The sequence below is a fragment of the Rhinoderma darwinii genome, chromosome 7, assembly GCF_050947455.1.
Source record: "Rhinoderma darwinii isolate aRhiDar2 chromosome 7, aRhiDar2.hap1, whole genome shotgun sequence".
NCBI lineage: Eukaryota > Metazoa > Chordata > Amphibia > Anura > Rhinodermatidae > Rhinoderma > Rhinoderma darwinii.
The window spans coordinates 136,529,194-136,546,950 of record NC_134693.1 but is presented as its reverse complement, the minus strand read 5'-3'; the positions used below and the strand labels follow the sequence as shown (position 1 = coordinate 136,546,950).

Here is a 17,757-nt window from a genome sequence, read left to right as displayed (position 1 = left end):
TTATATTCTTGTATATAGGGGCAGTATTATAGTAGTTATATTCTTGTATATAGGGGGCAGTATTATAGTAGTTATATTCTTGTATATAGGGGCAGTATTATGGTAATGTTATCATTGTCAATGGCTTTATTGTAGTAATTATCTTCTTTTTCCATAGAGGTGATAAGTTGTGATGATTTACTTTGTTGCATACAAGCATTAAGTTTCTGGCATCTGTCTCCTTTTCTCACTGTGACTGAGACATTAAGATGCGCTGACAGCTCTGTCACAGGACGCCTTATAAATAAACATCACACGGGTGTCACCTGCGATGCCAGTTTTCACATGTTACTTCTAAAACCACCACAATAATCCCATCATATAAGAGTCTTAAAAGGAAATAATCCCCCTATTCAGATTGTACTGTAAAAAGTTGTTATTAGTGTTAATGATCCTTTAGAAGTCCAAAATTACCTTTCAAAGGTCATATTTCATAGCTGGTTGATACAATGTAGCAGCCAAAGAATCATTTATATTATTCATGGTCTTTTCTAGGGCCCACCTGTCCTTTTTCCCGGCGATCCAGCGCTGATGCTCCGGTGGCCCTCCTGGTGATTTCTTACATGAGGGGGAAAGCATGTGACCCTCCCGGTGGATCGCCAAGAAAATGGATAGGTGACTACTAATTGTTTTTTTTTAACTCGGGTCATTTGCAACCGTTACTAAAATATTTAGGGGCTTTTCTGTTTGTCCGAGGTGAAGAGGAGCATGCACAGTGGCGTTGTCTTCTTCTCTGATAAGCAGAGTAAACCTGCATTATGGGGGTTGTGTCATAAAGTATAATGGTTCTCAAATAGTTTTAAGGGTAACGAAACATTTGACAAACTTATGAAATATTATAGTGACATGTCAGAAGTTTTGATTGGTTTGGATCCGAGCACTGAGACTCCCACCAATCGCTAAAATGAAGCGGCATGTGAGCTTCGTTTCTGTCCGGCTTTTTCCGGAAAGCCGATGTAGCGGAGTACGGGCTCATAGACTTTCTATTGAGTCCGTACTCCGATACATTGATTTCCGGAAAAAGCTGAACAGACACGAAGTGGCTGAGCGCTCACACAAGCTCTTCTGCCGCTTTGTTTTAGCGATTGGCGGGGTCTCAGTGCTCGGACCCCCACCAATCAAAACTTCTGACGTATCACAATGACATGTCAGAAGTTCGTCAATCGTTTAGTTGCCCTTTAATAATTAATAAATACTATATAGACAATATATATTGATTTTTAATTTCCTATTGTTTTCTTGTAAATCAACTTTCTAATTACTCAGTCTCTTCGTTGTGTGTTTGTGCCCTTGTCAATGTTTGTGTCCGGATTAGCGGTACACTTAGCCGATCACGCTTGCGCAGTGGAATATCAGGCCGGGATAGGAGAACTACACGCTGCTGAGGAAGATGCCACTTTGACCTAATAAGATATATAACAAAGTTCTCTGTATTCACATGTCACACTCATTTGCTCTTCTAATGTGTAAATAGAAGAAACCTCGCAATTTTTTAAGATGCCTTGACTATTGAAAGAGAACTTCTTCTTTAAATGTATATATGTATTTTTTAATTGATAGAACTTCTAAGGCCTCACGCACACGAACGTAAAAACGCCTGTAATTACGGGCCCATAGCCTTCTATTGGCCACGGGTACCTTCCCCTTTGCTTATGGGAAGGTGCCCGGGCTGTTGAAAAATATAGAACATGTCCTATTTCAGGCCGTAATAACAGCACGGGCAGCCCATAGAAGTCTCTGGGGCTCCCGTAATTACGGGAGCGTTGCTAGGCGACGTCAGGGGATAGTCACTGGCCAGGGTGCTGAAAGAGTTAACTGATCGTCAGTAACTCTCAGCACCCAGGACAGTGACTACTGCTGGAGTTAATAGTATTAAAAGTTAACTTACCCAGAACTCTTCTTCTTCCTCCAGTCCGGCCTCCCGGGATGACGTTTCATCCCATGTGACCGCTGCAGCCAATCACAGGCCAAACACAGGCTGCAGCGGTCACATGGACTGCCGCGTCATCTAGGGAGGGCGGGCTGGATGTCAAAAGAGGGACGCGTCACCAAGACAACGGTACCTATGAACTTCTTTTACTTACAATTGCTGCGGAAACTCTGCCCGAAAGGGCTGCCCCTTTTCTCTTTTCAGCACTGATAGAGAGAAGGGGCTGCCGATTAGTGCAGAGAAAACGGGTCAGTAAATATGGGTGGAATACGGGTTGAATTCGTGTAACAAAGGACCCGTATTTACGGGAGGAAAAAAATACGTTTGTGTGCATTAGGTCTAGTCTGTAATTCAGTAACCTCAAGATAGAGCGCAGGGTGATGTCACCCAGGGGAGCAGTGATGGCAAGCATGGTATCTGTATTGCTGGCGGTTCATGATTCTCTCACAATAGGGTTTAATGTATAGTGGCGCTGACTCATATAACAGCGCTGGTTATAGATGCCAGAACAGCTGTGTTGTTTGTGTTCTGGTGCAGGAGAAAGCAGATACATGTTAATGAAGAGAATTTACATTTAAACTGCTGCACTGAATACATTTCGTAGCTTGTACAAAGTATCGCTCATGGTTACAGTGACACAGAAATCCTCTGATAAAAGCTGCAGCAGGTTCCCTGTCATGACAATGAGGTGAGGCTTTGAGCTTTTATTTCAAAGATCTGGGCAAGCTCAGCGCGCTTCAAAGAAAACTTCAGCCATATCAGAAGATACCCAGGTTATACCAGCTGTACATATAATTATATACAGAAGATACCCAGGTTATACCAGCATGCTCCATATCACTATATACAAGAAGATGTATAACTTATACCAGCTGTACATATATAATTATATACAGAATATACCCAGGTTATACCAGCATGCTCCATATCACTATATACAGGAAGATGTATAACTTATACCAGCTGTACATATATAATTATATACAGAAGATACCCAGGTTATACCAGCATGCTCCATATCACTATATACAAGAAGATGTATAACTTATACCAGCTGTACATATATAATTATATACAGAAGATACCCAGGTTATACCAGCATGCTCCATATCACTATATACAAGAAGATGTGTAACTTATACCAGCTGTACATATATAATTCTATACAGGAGATACCCAGGTTATACCCGCATGCTCCATATCACTATATACAAGAAGATGTATAACTTATACCAGCTGTACATATATAATTATATACAGAAGATACCCAGGTTATACCAGCATGCTCCATATCACTATATACAAGAAGATGTATAACTTATACCAGCTGTACATATATAATTATATACAGAAGATACCCAGGTTATACCAGCATGCTCCATATCACTATATACAAGAAGATGTATAACTTATACCAGCTGTACATATATAATTATATATAGAAGATACCCAGGTTATACCAGCATGCTCCATATCACTATATACAAGAAGCTGTATAACTTATACCAGCTGTACATATATAATTATACACAGAAGATACCCAGGTTATACCAGCATGCTCCATATCACTATATACAAGAAGATATATAACTTATACCAGCTGTACATATATGATTATATAGAGAATATACCCAGGTTATACCAGCATGCTCCATATCACTATATACAAGAAGATGTGTAACTTATACCAGCTGTACATATATAATTCTATACAGGAGATACCCAGGTTATACCCGCATGCTCCATATCACTATATACAAGAAGATGTATAACTTATACCAGCTGTACATATATAATTATATACAGAAGATACCCAGGTTATACCAGCATGCTCCATATCACTATATACAGGAAGATGTATAACTTATACCAGATGTACATATATAATTATATACAGAAGATGCCCAGGTTATACCAGCATGCTCCATATCACTATATACAAGAAGATGTATAACTTATACCAGCTGTACATATATAATTATACACAGAAGATACCCAGGTTATACCAGCATGCTCCATATCACTATATACAAGAAGATGTATAACTTATACCAGCTGTACATATATAATTATACACAGAAGATACCCAGGTTATACCAGCATGCTCCATATCACTATATACAAGAAGATGTATAACTTATACCAGCTGTACATATATAATTATATACAGAAGATACCCAGGTTATACCAGCATGCTCCATATCACTATATACAAGAAGATGTATAACTTATACCAGCCGTACATATATAATTATATATAGAACATACCCAGGTTATACCAGCATGCTCCATATCACTATATACAAGAAGATGTATAACTTATACCAGCTCTACATATATAATTATATACAGAATATACCCAGATTATACCAGCATGCTCCATATCACTATATACAAGAAGATGTATAACTTATACCAGCTGTACATATATAATTATATACAGAAGATACCCAGGTTATACCAGCATGCTCCATATCACTATATACAGGAAGATGTATAACTTATACCAGCTGTACATATATAATTATATACAGAAGATACCCAGGTTATACCAGCATGCTCCATATCACTATATACAAGAAGATGTATAACTTATACCAGCTGTACATATATAATTATATACAGAATATACCCAGGTTATACCAGCATGCTCCATATCACTATATACAGGAAGATGTATAACTTATACCAGCTGTACATATATAATTATATACAGAAGATACCCAGGTTATACCAGCATGCTCCATATCACTATATACAAGAAGATGTATAACTTATACCTGCTGTACATATATAATTATATACAGAAGATACCCGGGTTATACCAGCATGCTCCATATCACTATATACAAGAAGATGTATAACTTATACCAGCTGTACATATATAATTATATACAGAGGATACCCAGGTTATACCAGCATGCTCCATATCACTATATACAAGAAGATGTATAACTTATACCAGCTGTACTTATATAATTATATACAGAAGATACCCAGGTTATACCAGCATGCTCCATATCACTATATACAGGAAGATGTATAACTTATACCAGCTGTACATATATAATTATATACAGAAGATACCCAGGTTATACCAGCATGCACCATATCACTATATACAAGAAGATGTATAACTTATACCAGCTGTACATATATAATTATATACAGAATATACCCAGGTTATACCAGCATGCTCCATATCACTATATACAGGAAGATGTATAACTTATACCAGCTGTACATATATAATTATATACAGAATATACCCAGGTTATACCAGCATGCTCCACATCACTATATACAAGAAGATGTATAACTTATACCAGCTGTACATATATAATTATATACAGAAGATACCCAGGTTATACCAGCATGCTCCATATCACTATATACAAGAAGATGTATAACTTATACCAGCTGTACATATATAATTATATACAGAAGATACCCAGGTTATACCAGCATGCTCCATATCACTATATACAGGAAGATGTATAACTTATACCAGCTGTACATATATAATTATATACAGAAGATACCCAGGTTATACCAGCATGCTCCATATCACTATATACAAGAAGATGTATAACTTATACCAGCTGTACATATATAATTATATACAGAATATACCCAGGTTATACCAGCATGCTCCATATCACTATATACAGGAAGATGTATAACTTATACCAGCTGTACATATATAATTATATACAGAAGATACCCAGGTTATACCAGCATGCTCCATATCACTATATACAAGAAGATGTATAACTTATACCTGCTGTACATATATAATTATATACAGAAGATACCCGGGTTATACCAGCATGCTCCATATCACTATATACAAGAAGATGTATAACTTATACCAGCTGTACATATATAATTATATACAGAGGATACCCAGGTTATACCAGCATGCTCCATATCACTATATACAAGAAGATGTATAACTTATACCAGCTGTACTTATATAATTATATACAGAAGATACCCAGGTTATACCAGCATGCTCCATATCACTATATACAGGAAGATGTATAACTTATACCAGCTGTACATATATAATTATATACAGAAGATACCCAGGTTATACCAGCATGCACCATATCACTATATACAAGAAGATGTATAACTTATACCAGCTGTACATATATAATTATATACAGAATATACCCAGGTTATACCAGCATGCTCCATATCACTATATACAGGAAGATGTATAACTTATACCAGCTGTACATATATAATTATATACAGAATATACCCAGGTTATACCAGCATGCTCCACATCACTATATACAAGAAGATGTATAACTTATACCAGCTGTACATATATAATTATATACAGAAGATACCCAGGTTATACCAGCATGCTCCATATCACTATATACAAGAAGATGTATAACTTATACCAGCTGTACATATATAATTATATACAGAGGATACCCAGGTTATACCAGCATGCTCCATATTACTATATACAAGAAGATGTATAACTTATACCAGCTGTACATATATAATTATATACAGAAGATACCCAGGTTATACCAGCATGCTCCATATCACTATATACAAGAAGATGTATAACTTATACCAGCTGTACATATATAATTATATACAGGAGATACACAGGTTATACCAGCATGCTCCATATCACTATATACAAGGTGATTAAACTTCACAAAAACTTTACATAATTCAGGTCTAACAGTCAGAGTTTATTTAGACAGAATCTCAGTGTTGATTTGTGTTACATGTATAAAAAAATGACATATATTGTGCCTTTTTTGTTACAAAGTGCAATAACAATTATAGAAATCTCCAGGATTGCAGAACAGACCATTACTGAGACTTGATTGATAACCTTTCGAAACAGGGCGACGTGTCCACCGCTTTCCTATGTAGTCATTTTCACTCCGGTTCACATATAAACAAAATGGTTCAGACTGAATATTGTAATGTCCAGTGTTCTCTCCATCTGTTTGCAACCTGTGGGAACTACAAGTCCCAGTGTGTTCTGCCTTCCAGAGAATGCTGGAACTTGTAGTCCCTTCAGCCCATATATCCAGACATCGTAGTTTTGCAGAAATACATTCAGGAAAAGTTCTACATAAATCCAGCAGAGGGAAGGTGATCATGTTATAGAGCTGGACCAGTATTCCTAATAATACCCCAGATCATTCACTAGGAACATTTTGGTATTACATAAGATTATGATACTAATTTCTACTGACTTAGTATTGCTGGACTATTAAGAATTGTCTTTCATAGCATATCCCGTAAAATATACCCTAAAGGAGCAAATTATTTTTTACATATAATGTTAAGTAAGTGAATTTGCATATACTCCACTCACAGTCAAAGCTGCATTCAAAATTGTACTGACTTCCTCTCTGTTGCACTGCATTGTGGGGGGAATAAGTTTTATTTTATTATCCGATTACTGGAAACTTTCTGGTGTAAACACTACCATAGTAAACTAGCCTCAGAGCTACAAAAAGGACACTGACAGATTCTGAATGCAGCTCTGGGTGTGAGTGGAGATGATATAACTACAGGTTATGATTAGACAAGTATTGTAGTTGCAAAATTACTCATTATAAACTATGTTAAACACTAGAGCTACTCTTGAAATTGTCCTTTCTTAAAGTGATTATTCCCCTTTAAACACCATTTTGCTTTTTTAAATCTAAGTAGGTCAAATATTCTGTGATAATTAATTTTATAATACATGTTTATTGGGGTCGGAGCACCATTTTTCAGAGCTCAAAATCCCCTGCTTCTCTTCACATTGTCATAGAATTAAATGTTAAAATTCTAGCTACCTGCAGCCACCGCTAGAGGGAGCCAGTGAACTTATTGCATACTGTTTTTATATTCAACTCAATTATAAATCTGTATGCAGTAAACTCCAAAGCTCCCCCTAGTGGTGGCTGCAAGGAGCCAGATCTTCATCATTTAACTCTATGGCTGTGTGAAGGGAAGAAGGGGATTTGGAGGTCTGTATCGGATCAATGGTGCTCTGACTCCTATAAATATATATCGTGAATTTAATCAGCACAGAAATTTGGGCGTAAAAACGAAAAAAGTGTTTTTGAGAGTTTTTGTTAAGAAGGGGTAGTCCAGTCTAGAAAACCCAATTCCATACACCCTATTAGAGAATTTTGACTTAATAGAGGGGGGGGGGGGGGGGGGGGGGTCTTCTGTTCAGGATCCTCATCTCTTGGCCATAGTGTAGAGCGGTTACATAGAGCGTCTCTCGCTCTGCAGGACCTGTCCTGTATTATACAATGATATGAATGAACACTGTGTAATACTTCATTTCCCCTGTGGTGGTGCTGCAGGGAACCTGAACACTTACTGCCAGGTTTCCCCACAGCTGATCGCTGGGGGTCCCAGCAGGAGCATCAGCTTATTTCAAGGGAACCTTCTAACAAGTAGGGATTGTTCAAAGTAGGGATGTCACGATACCAGAATTTGGACTTCGATACCGATACTTCGTTTAGTATTGCGATTTCGATACCAATTTCGATACTTTTGGCAACAGTAATAAAAAAAAAAATTTCTTCCGTTTTCTGATGTGAGGCGCGACGTGTGATGAATTTTGAATGCGCCTCACATTAATAGTAATTAATCCCATCCTGTTTCTCAGTCATAATGGGTTAATGTGTGAGGTACATGATGGAGTTAATTACTATTAATGTGAGGAACATGGAGGTTAAATTCATCACACCTCGCGCCTCACATTAATAAGTGATAGAAAGCCGTGTTTATTTCATTTTTTTTTACAGCGTACACATCATAAATGATGCAAAAAAATTGTTGTGCGCGCCAATACGTAATGTGTATATTTTATGTATTGAGACTTATTTTAATGTTTATTGTAAAAGAGGCGTATGTGTATTTTTTTTAAATTTAACAATACTTTGTTTTTACTTTATTTTTAAACTTTAATGTACTGACATATATCAGATATGTGCCAGTACATCAGCCTGTGGACGGATAGCACACAGGCAGTTGTTAGGACATACCTCAGTATGCCCTAACAACAAGAAATATGGTAGGACAGCCCTGGGGTCCGTCAATAGACCCTGGGCTGTCTGCCCATATATGGTATGGCCCTCGATCGCGTCACAGGAATTCCCTGTGACACGATCCAGGGGCATCTCCCCCCCCCCCCCCTTCTCATTTTCTCCTGAATGCTGCAGTCAGCTGTGATCGCAGCATTCAGGGGAATAGCGGCGGAGAGGAGAGGTTTCTCTGATCTCCGCCGTTATAGAGCGGGGCTGCAGCTGTGTAATACAGCCATTGCCCCGCTCCTGACAGGAAGTGCGCGCGCGGTCAGCATGAGGTGATGCGGCCGGCGCTGCACTAATGAGCGGCGGTTCAGGCACTGAGGACAGAACATAGGGGTGTTTGCAGTGCGCCCGCCATGTTCTGTCTTCAGTGCCGCCGCTCATTAGTGCAGCGGCGGCCGCATCGCATCATCCTGACCCCGCGGCACTTGTTATCAGGACTCCGGAGCGGAGCAATGGCTGTATCACACAGCTGCAGCCCCGCTCTCATACATTCATGTATTACTATACTGAGCTGTGCGGCTGCGCAGCGAAGTATCGAAATACAGGAAATAGCGGTATCGAACCGTTTAGGGATGCAGAGTATCGAAACAGTATCGAAGTTTCGATGCATCGTGCATCCCTAGTTCAAAGCGGAGAACCCCTTTGAACATGTCACCACCGGAAATAAATAACGCACACTGCCCCCCCAAACATGACTGGATAGAGGAAGCATTACACATTGTTAGCAGGCAGAAAGGCCACACGTTCACGTTTCTATAATGTAAAAAATAATCTAAAAAAATTCTACTGCTCCGCCACCTGGAACTATTCCGGCAGTAAATATATTAACATATTAAATAATGTTTTATATAATGTGTAATAAAATCTATTAAAACAGGGGCCGGGGGGTATTTACAGAGGTTCCTTCAGGTACAGAACACGATTCTCACTCCTAAAACACCAAGTCGTAACAATGGAACATATTGCTGGAGAAGAGCGGAGGAGCCTTGTGTTCTCTATGGTTCTGGTCTTCGAGGTCCATGATAAACTTGAGTGAATCCTCCAGGACGCAAATTGTAAAATTATTGCTGAGAACGGTAATGCCCAAATCTTCCTAGACAACAGTCTCCACCGCGCCGGGATGTCCTGGAGAATGTTTCGACTTTTCTTGTGCTTTCTCTAAATTATTTGAAGAGTAACTTTGTAAGTAATGAAGTTTTCCCATGAGTTCCTTCAACTCGAGAAGTTCTGCCGGAAGGAATCATACTTGGGCTCCGTTGGGAGATGTCAGGGTCGGAGACTTGCTTGGGAGTAGGATGGATGAAGCTTGGGCTGGGGCAAATTGCTTGGGGGCTTATTCCAAAGGAAACGGACTTGAGTGGTGCATTCTGGAAGGACGTTCCTAAGTACCGTGGGTAGGAGTTGCATGGGATGGTGGATCTCCCGTAGCTTCCAACCTCTGGAGGATCCATTTCTCGATCTCTTGGAACACAGAACTGGTCACCTCAGGTAGTTCTTTGTGCAAAGCATGGAATCCTTTATCATAGACCTATAGAAGGAAAATATACACTTGGGGTCAGTTCACACGTAGCGTAAATGCGGATTTTCCGCAAACAGATTTCGTTGCGAAAAATCTGCAGCATAATCCAGTAGCAGCTGAGTAGATGAGACTTGAACAAATCTCCGCACGCTGCGTAAATGATGAGCGGAAAGAAACGCACAGAAATTGACCTGCGGTGCCGATTTTTAACCCGCATCATGTCCATTGTATTTGTGTAATCGCTGCTTTTTTTGTTGCAGGTTTTCTCCATTGGAATCAATGGCAATGAATAGCAGATGTTGCGATTTTTGCGGCGAAAAAACTTCCATTCCGCCACAAAAATCGCAGCTCAGAAATTAAAAAATTCATGCTTACCCAGAATTCTGTGCTTCCTCATCCAGGTCGGCTCCTGGGATGACATTACATCCCATGTGACCCCTGCAGGCTACAGCGGTCACATGGAATGAAACGTTATCCCAGGGGGCCGGCGTGAAGGACGGCAGAGGGACGCGTCGCCATGGCTACGTAAGGATGAAACTTTTTTTTTTTATGTAATTTTTCCGAGGCGGATATTCCGGACAAAAAAAAACTGCCCCACACTTTGGTGCGGTTTTTCGTCTGGAATTCCCTGCGGCGCCCAGGGCGGATATGCTGTGCGCTTTTACGCAGCGTATCCGCCCTGTGTGAACATATACTATATGTTCTGATGCCTCCATATTTTAGATATAAGTTCTTCACTCATAGAACTACCACCCGAAAGTAGGTGATCAACCCTGATCCCTTCATCTTCATGTACATAAGGCTTATCCAAACTTGCATGTTCGTTTCTATGGAGGAGAAAGTGATAAGTGGCTGCATGATTCCGCTTATCATGAGATGGGGTAAGAAGGGGGGGTAAGGTTGGTCTTATAATATTGGCCATATTCATTTTAAATTCTTAACTTATGTATATTTTTAACAGAGATTGGTCTACAGAATGTTCCTTCCTCAAGTCCCTGTTAGTATAGGATATCTTAGTCTACCCCTGCCAGGTCGAGGGGATTAGCGGAGTGCTTCTTTAAAGGAAAATTCCCTTTTACATACCATTTCTACCGCATTTCAATAGTGATTGCCTTTATAAATACTTTGCTTTCATTATAGGTTGCTGATTTTGAGTTACATGATTTTTCTTCTCCATTGACAGTCAAAGCTAAATTTAGGATTCCCTTTTACAAGAAGGGTGCATTGTGGGAGGTCAGATGACTACTGCCCCCTTGGTGCTAAGTGCAGGTCACATGACTGTCAGTAGCAGCCAGCAGAATCTTTACTGTCTCTTTGGTTGTGACTGGAGAAGAATCTATCATGCTAAATTATGGGATTATATTAACCTCATTTAAAGCAGAATTATCAATCTACCATCTGTTCTGATCGGAGTCTTGTCTGCCATGTAAAAGTATTAACTTGCTTTGTGTGTGTCTCCAGCATTAGGCCTCATGCATACGGGCGTGCACGTAATCGCGGCCCGCGTTTGCAGGCACGGCCGGCCACCGACGCCTGCGTGCCACGCGCCGCATTTTCTATGGGAGCACGGCAAAAGTAGGACATGCTCCATATTTCCCGGCACGGTTCTACGGCACGGACACCTTTCCGTAGCGCTACGGAAAGGTGTCCGCGGCCAATAGAACTGGGCGGGTCCGTAATTACGGAGTTTCTTTTACGGTCGTGTGCATGAGGCCTTCACATTCATCATCTCTCTATCAGCACAGATTGAATCTATTATTAAGAGTCTAGATTTTGGCTGAAGTGCAAACCCTGAGCTCCCGCAGCCGCGGCCACATCTGGATTCTGTCAGGAAAGACATGATTCCGTCTAGCGAGGGGGCGAGGACTCTTGTACCTTCAGGTTCCCAGCGTAGAACAGATGGCCCAAGTGATAATATTTATATATGATCCCACTAAATTATCCGCCTTAGATGGATAGGGAAATTTATCATCCAGCTTTCCTGGTCTTCTGAATGGCAAACCTGCCTAGTGACATCCCCTGACACATCCCCTGCTGTTGGTCAAGTCAGATTTGCAATTCAGGGAACATGTTCAGGGATTGTCCAGTTGTATGTAAATAAATCTAAATCACTGACTAATGAAATGTTCTGCAACTTTCTAATGTACTTTGTGTTTCAATTCCTTACCATTTTCAAAATCAATGCTTGCTATCAGTGAATAGAAACATCTTTGTCTCCACCCAGAGACTGAAAACGCTTAGGCCGGGTTCCCACAGGTCGGATACGCTGCGTAAAAACCATGCAGCGTAGCCAACCTGGAACCCGCAGTACATTCAGAATGAAAAATCGCACCATTGTAGTGCAGTTTTTCGGCCTGAATTTCCACTGCGGAAAGCCACGCTGGGGAAAAAAAATTCAGACCCCCCCCCACCTCCCTCTCTTCAGCACAGTCCGGCCTCCTAAGATGACGTTGCAGACCATGTGACGCTGCTGCCTGTGAGTGGCTGCAGCGGTCACATGGGATAAAACGTCATCCCAGGCGCAGGAGGCCGGACTGCAGGAAGAAGGAGAGAGTTCTGGGTAAGTAGTTTTTTAGTTTTTTCCCTGAGTTGCGATTTAGCGGCGGAATCGCTGTGATTCCACTGCAAAAGTCGCAACACTGGGTTTCCGTTGTGGGTTTTGATCCCGTATTGAATTCAATGGGAAAAACTCGCAACAGAAGAGCAACGAAAACGCAGCATAAATTGATATTCTGTGGATTTAAATTCCGCACCGCAGGTCAATTTATTATCGTTTAGGCTGTGAGTTTTTTCTGCAGCGTGGGTGTGAGATTTTCGAAATCTCATCCACTTTGCTGCTACTGTAAATTCTGCAGCATTTACGCTACGTGGGAACCCAATGGGAACTTTCATACAATGTATCCAGTCTGGCTAATGTTCTATGAGCTGGTCTCCAGACTGTTACATTTTACCTGCACTGCTACATTGTAGCAAACCATCTTGTTTGAATTGTAAATTAGTTTTGTCACTATGTAATGTCTGATATTGTCTGTACATTGAACCCCCTGAACTGTAAAGTGCTGCGGAAAATGTTTGCGCTATATAAATAAAGATTATTATTTGTGCTTATCTAAGGACTTGTCCACACGTAACGGAATTGCTGCAGAAAACTAGCAGACGTTCCGCTGTGGATAAACTGCACCACTCCAGTGTTTTTTAATGCAGAAAATGTTGCGGAATTTGCTGCGTTTTTCTCAATGTTGGGGGATGGTGACGTCTCCTCTGAAAAACGCAGCAATTCAGTCCACTTTCCGCAGCAGGAATTGACACGTGGATGAGATTTGTTACATCTCACCCACTGTATTCTGCTGCGTATTTTTCCGTCCGCAATTTTTCTATGTGTGGACAGGCCCTTACAGGGGGATGTCTAGACTGGATACATTTGCAGCAAATTCTCTGGTCTGGATGGGTTTTCAGCTTCTGGGTGGAAATAAGATTGTTTCCATTAACTCAAAGCAAGCAGAGATCTTGAAAATGATATGAAATTGAAACACAAACTGTATAAGAAACTAGCATAAGACTGGACAAACACATTTTTAGGAAACTTAGTTCAGACGTTGCAGAAAATAACTGTGTGGAAATCAGGCTGCGGTGCAGATTTTTCCCTCCGCAGCAGCTCATGACGTTGCGGAGAAGCAGCGGAATTTCACTTAGGATTTCAGCCTTTGCAATGCAAAATCTGAAATCTGTGGCAAGTCCGCTGTATTTTCTGCAACGTCTGAATTACCTGTCAAATATGCAAATTTTGGTGCAGATCCGTTGCGTAATTGCCCCAAATCTGCACCAACATTTGCAGCGGAAAAATTCTGCCACGTCGGAACATGGCCTTAGGGTGTGTTCACACGCTAAACAAAAAAACGGCTGTAAAATACGGAGCTGTTTTCAAGGGAAAACAGCCTCTGATTTTCAGCCGTTTTTTATGCATCAAGCGTTTTTTGCTGTGTTCTTTACGGCCGTTTTTGGAGCTGTTTTTCTATTGCCCCAATGAAAAATGGCTCCAAAACTGGCTCAAGAATTGACATGCGTTTCTTTTTACGTGGCGTTTTTTCAAACGGCCGCGTAAAAAAACGCCCACCCCCCCCCCCCCCCCCCCCCGGTCAGATTGAACCGCCGGTTTTCCCATTGAAATCTATGGGCAGATGTTTGGAGGCATTTAGCCGTTTTTAGGGGCATTTACGGCCCGCAAAACGACTGAAAATAGGCCGTGTGAACATACCCTTAAAGGAACCGTCTGTAATCTTGGTAGATGTTGTGGTAAAATAAGGACCGTTTAGTATTAGCCGCAGCTGAAAACCAAGTCAAGTGCATGATCGGTCACTGATTTCAATGGATGATTTAGGCCCCATGCACCCGTAGCCTTCTGTAATTATGGAAGAGTTGCTATGAGACGCCAGGGGATTACCCAAGATTCCTCCGTTTTGTTTTATTTGCGGACCCGTAAATACGGATGAACTACAGACCGTATTTACGGACACCCTTCCATATATGCAGGATGATTTACGGATGACTATAAATGACTACCGATCCATATTTACGGACGTATTTACAGATGGATGAAAAATACGGTCGTGTGCATGGGGCCTTACATTGTGGGTTCCCTGATGAGAACATGTAATAGTGGGGGATAACCCTCATCAGATTTACTCCAGGAGACTGTAATAGGAGTCAATGAATAAGCAGTAAAATCATCTCTTTACCTTCAGTGTTTTGTCCTCGCTCGGAACGGTGTCCATCATGAGCTGGGACCCCCGGAAGTCACACAGCTTGTCCGCGGTGCCGTGGAAAAGTAACAGGGGCAGATTAAAATGAGGAAGAGCTTTCTCCACCCGCGCTGTGGCATTGAGTAGCTGAACCCCGAACGAAACCTTCATCCCTCCATGGTAAACTAAAGGGTCAGTGACGTATGACTCCACCTGGAGGAATAAACAGCTGCAATGAAATTTCCCATTTCTCATTTATACATGTTTTATTTTGAGAAAAATCTGATTAATAAAGCAGGCGGACATGTGAAAGGACAATCCAGAATGGGACAAATTGGTTCTTATGGATACCGGCAGCTAGTCCATAGCAACCAGACTGTCTTACATTCCTCAGATCTTCAGATGAAGGTTGTATTGGTACCGAGTTGAGGGTACAGAAGGAGCTCGGCAGCCTGGCGCTGCTCCCACTTTGCCATTTTAATCAGAATCAGCTGGTGCCTGACTGGTTGCTATGGATTCCGGCAGCTTGTCCGTAGCAACGAGCTGAGGGTAGAGAAGGAGCTCGGCGGCCTGGCGCTGCTCCCACTTTGCCGTTTTAATCAGAATCAACTGGTGCCTGAATGGTTGCTATGGGCGAGAGCCCCGCTTTACTAGTTTTAGGAATAGCCCCGGTACGTCCTTATTCTGTATGTTTGCTGGTGCCAAACAATATAGTTGTTGCTACAACCCCGATAGTGGTCGTCACTCAGCTTTCCCGGATTCCTGCATGGCAAAGCTGCCTAGTTATATATTAATGACATGTTCTGCCCTTGTATTGCTGAATTACTAGACAGATTCGCCATATTCTGAACTCTAGAAATGTTGGATCACCGCATGTGTAGCCACCCAGCTTTTCCAGAAATAATTATGAGGACGACTTTGCATTGCTGCAATTCGTATAGTGGAGATGGTCACTTTGAGGACGGCAGCTATTTCAGGTGGGAGATACAATGGTGACTCTGCTGGGAGGGAGGCAGGAGGCGCGGTGTACCTCAGCACTGTTATTAGTTCAATGTTGTTGCCACGTGGGCAGCTCTGGCAGGGCACGTTCAGACGTGGCGACTTTGCTGTGGAATTCAGCTGCGGACAGACCACAACTTAGTGCCGACGTTGCGGAAATTAACAGTGCGGAAATTAGCTTGCAACGCGGCATTTACATTCCGCAGCGTGCACAGTCTGTTGCGGAAAAGCCGCGGATTTTCACTGCAATGAAAAGACTGAAATCTACGGCAAGTCCGCTGCAAAATCCGCCACGTCCGAATAAACTGTCAAATATGCAGATTTTGCTGCAGATTCATTGCGTAATTGCCACGAACTGGCGGCAAAATCCACAGCGGTAAATTTCCGCCACGTCTGAACGTGCCCTTAGGGGGTATCATGGAAGACCCCATTCCACAGAGTTTGTCACTGAGGTACCTTGTGCCTCCTGCCTCACTTCTGAACGGAAAAGTTGTATCATACAGATCATTTTTTTATTCACAAAATCTCTAAGATGATGGACACAATTCAGACTTGGCTACAGATCCGTCTCATTAACCGCTGTCACACTTGGTTCGTCTTAAAACAGACCCGGCTGTCAGCTGCTTCATAGCCATGAAATGACTCCTCCGCAATGTCAGGCAGCTGCTGACCAGGGAGTGACCTGAGACTCTGAGATGGACAGAACAGACTTAACGGATCCTTTATTTTTTTGTTTCGAGAATTTATACGATCAGTGAAATGGTTAAACTATAATTGGCTGCAGCAATAAAACCGCGGAGATCTGGGAGTAAACAGGTCACCACGACTTTATTTCCTCTCTTAACCCTTTTGACATTGAAACTCTTGTTATTTGCCACAGTCCTAGTTCTATTGCTACTGACTACTATGCTGCTGAACTGCTGTATCTAAGCCTACGAAGAGTGTATCTAAACTTGTATATGTGATACCGTCTCATAGCATACCACCCAACCGTGCTGTATTCAGTGGGACAGTCCCAGATTTCGGGTGGTGTCCCGCTGTCCCGGATGGCCGGTGGTATGTCCGGGGCTCCCGGTGTCAACTGTATATGCGTCCTCAGGACGCAGATAATGTTGAACCCAATTCTGAAGCAGGAAGCCGTCATCTCCCTGATTCAGCATTAGTACCGGGGACTCTCCGGGCAAAGCGCTACTTTAAGTGCTGAGCCTAAGGAAGCCCTTGACGTCACTGTCCATATATGGACAGCGATGTCAGCGGCTCATCCTGGAGCGGAATTGACGGCCATGGCGTTGCGGACGTGCTGGCTGGGGATTCCGCCCCTAGAGCGAGTCCCAATGGCTACAGGGGGGGGGGCACTCTCTAGAGGGGACACTGTGGCGCTATCTACATGGGCACTGTGTGACACTCTCTACATGGACATTATATCACTATGTCGGCACTGGCATT

At 41.8% G+C, this 17,757-nt stretch overlaps 1 protein-coding gene across 2 annotated transcripts in view; it reads right to left on the bottom strand.

Annotated features, from left to right (window-relative positions):
- Positions 1–6,672: 6,672 nt before the first annotated feature.
- MGLL (monoglyceride lipase) overlaps positions 6,673–17,757 on the bottom strand; it is a 71,266-nt gene continuing 60,181 nt past the window's right edge. For both annotated transcript variants that reach the window (XM_075831788.1, XM_075831787.1), the window contains exons 7-8: positions 15,310–15,525; positions 6,673–10,582 (exon numbers count right to left, since the gene is read on the bottom strand). In XM_075831788.1, coding sequence (XP_075687903.1) covers positions 10,436–10,582; positions 15,310–15,525 — 363 coding nt within the window. In that variant the 3' untranslated portion in view covers positions 6,673–10,435. The remainder of the gene's footprint in view (positions 10,583–15,309; positions 15,526–17,757) is intronic.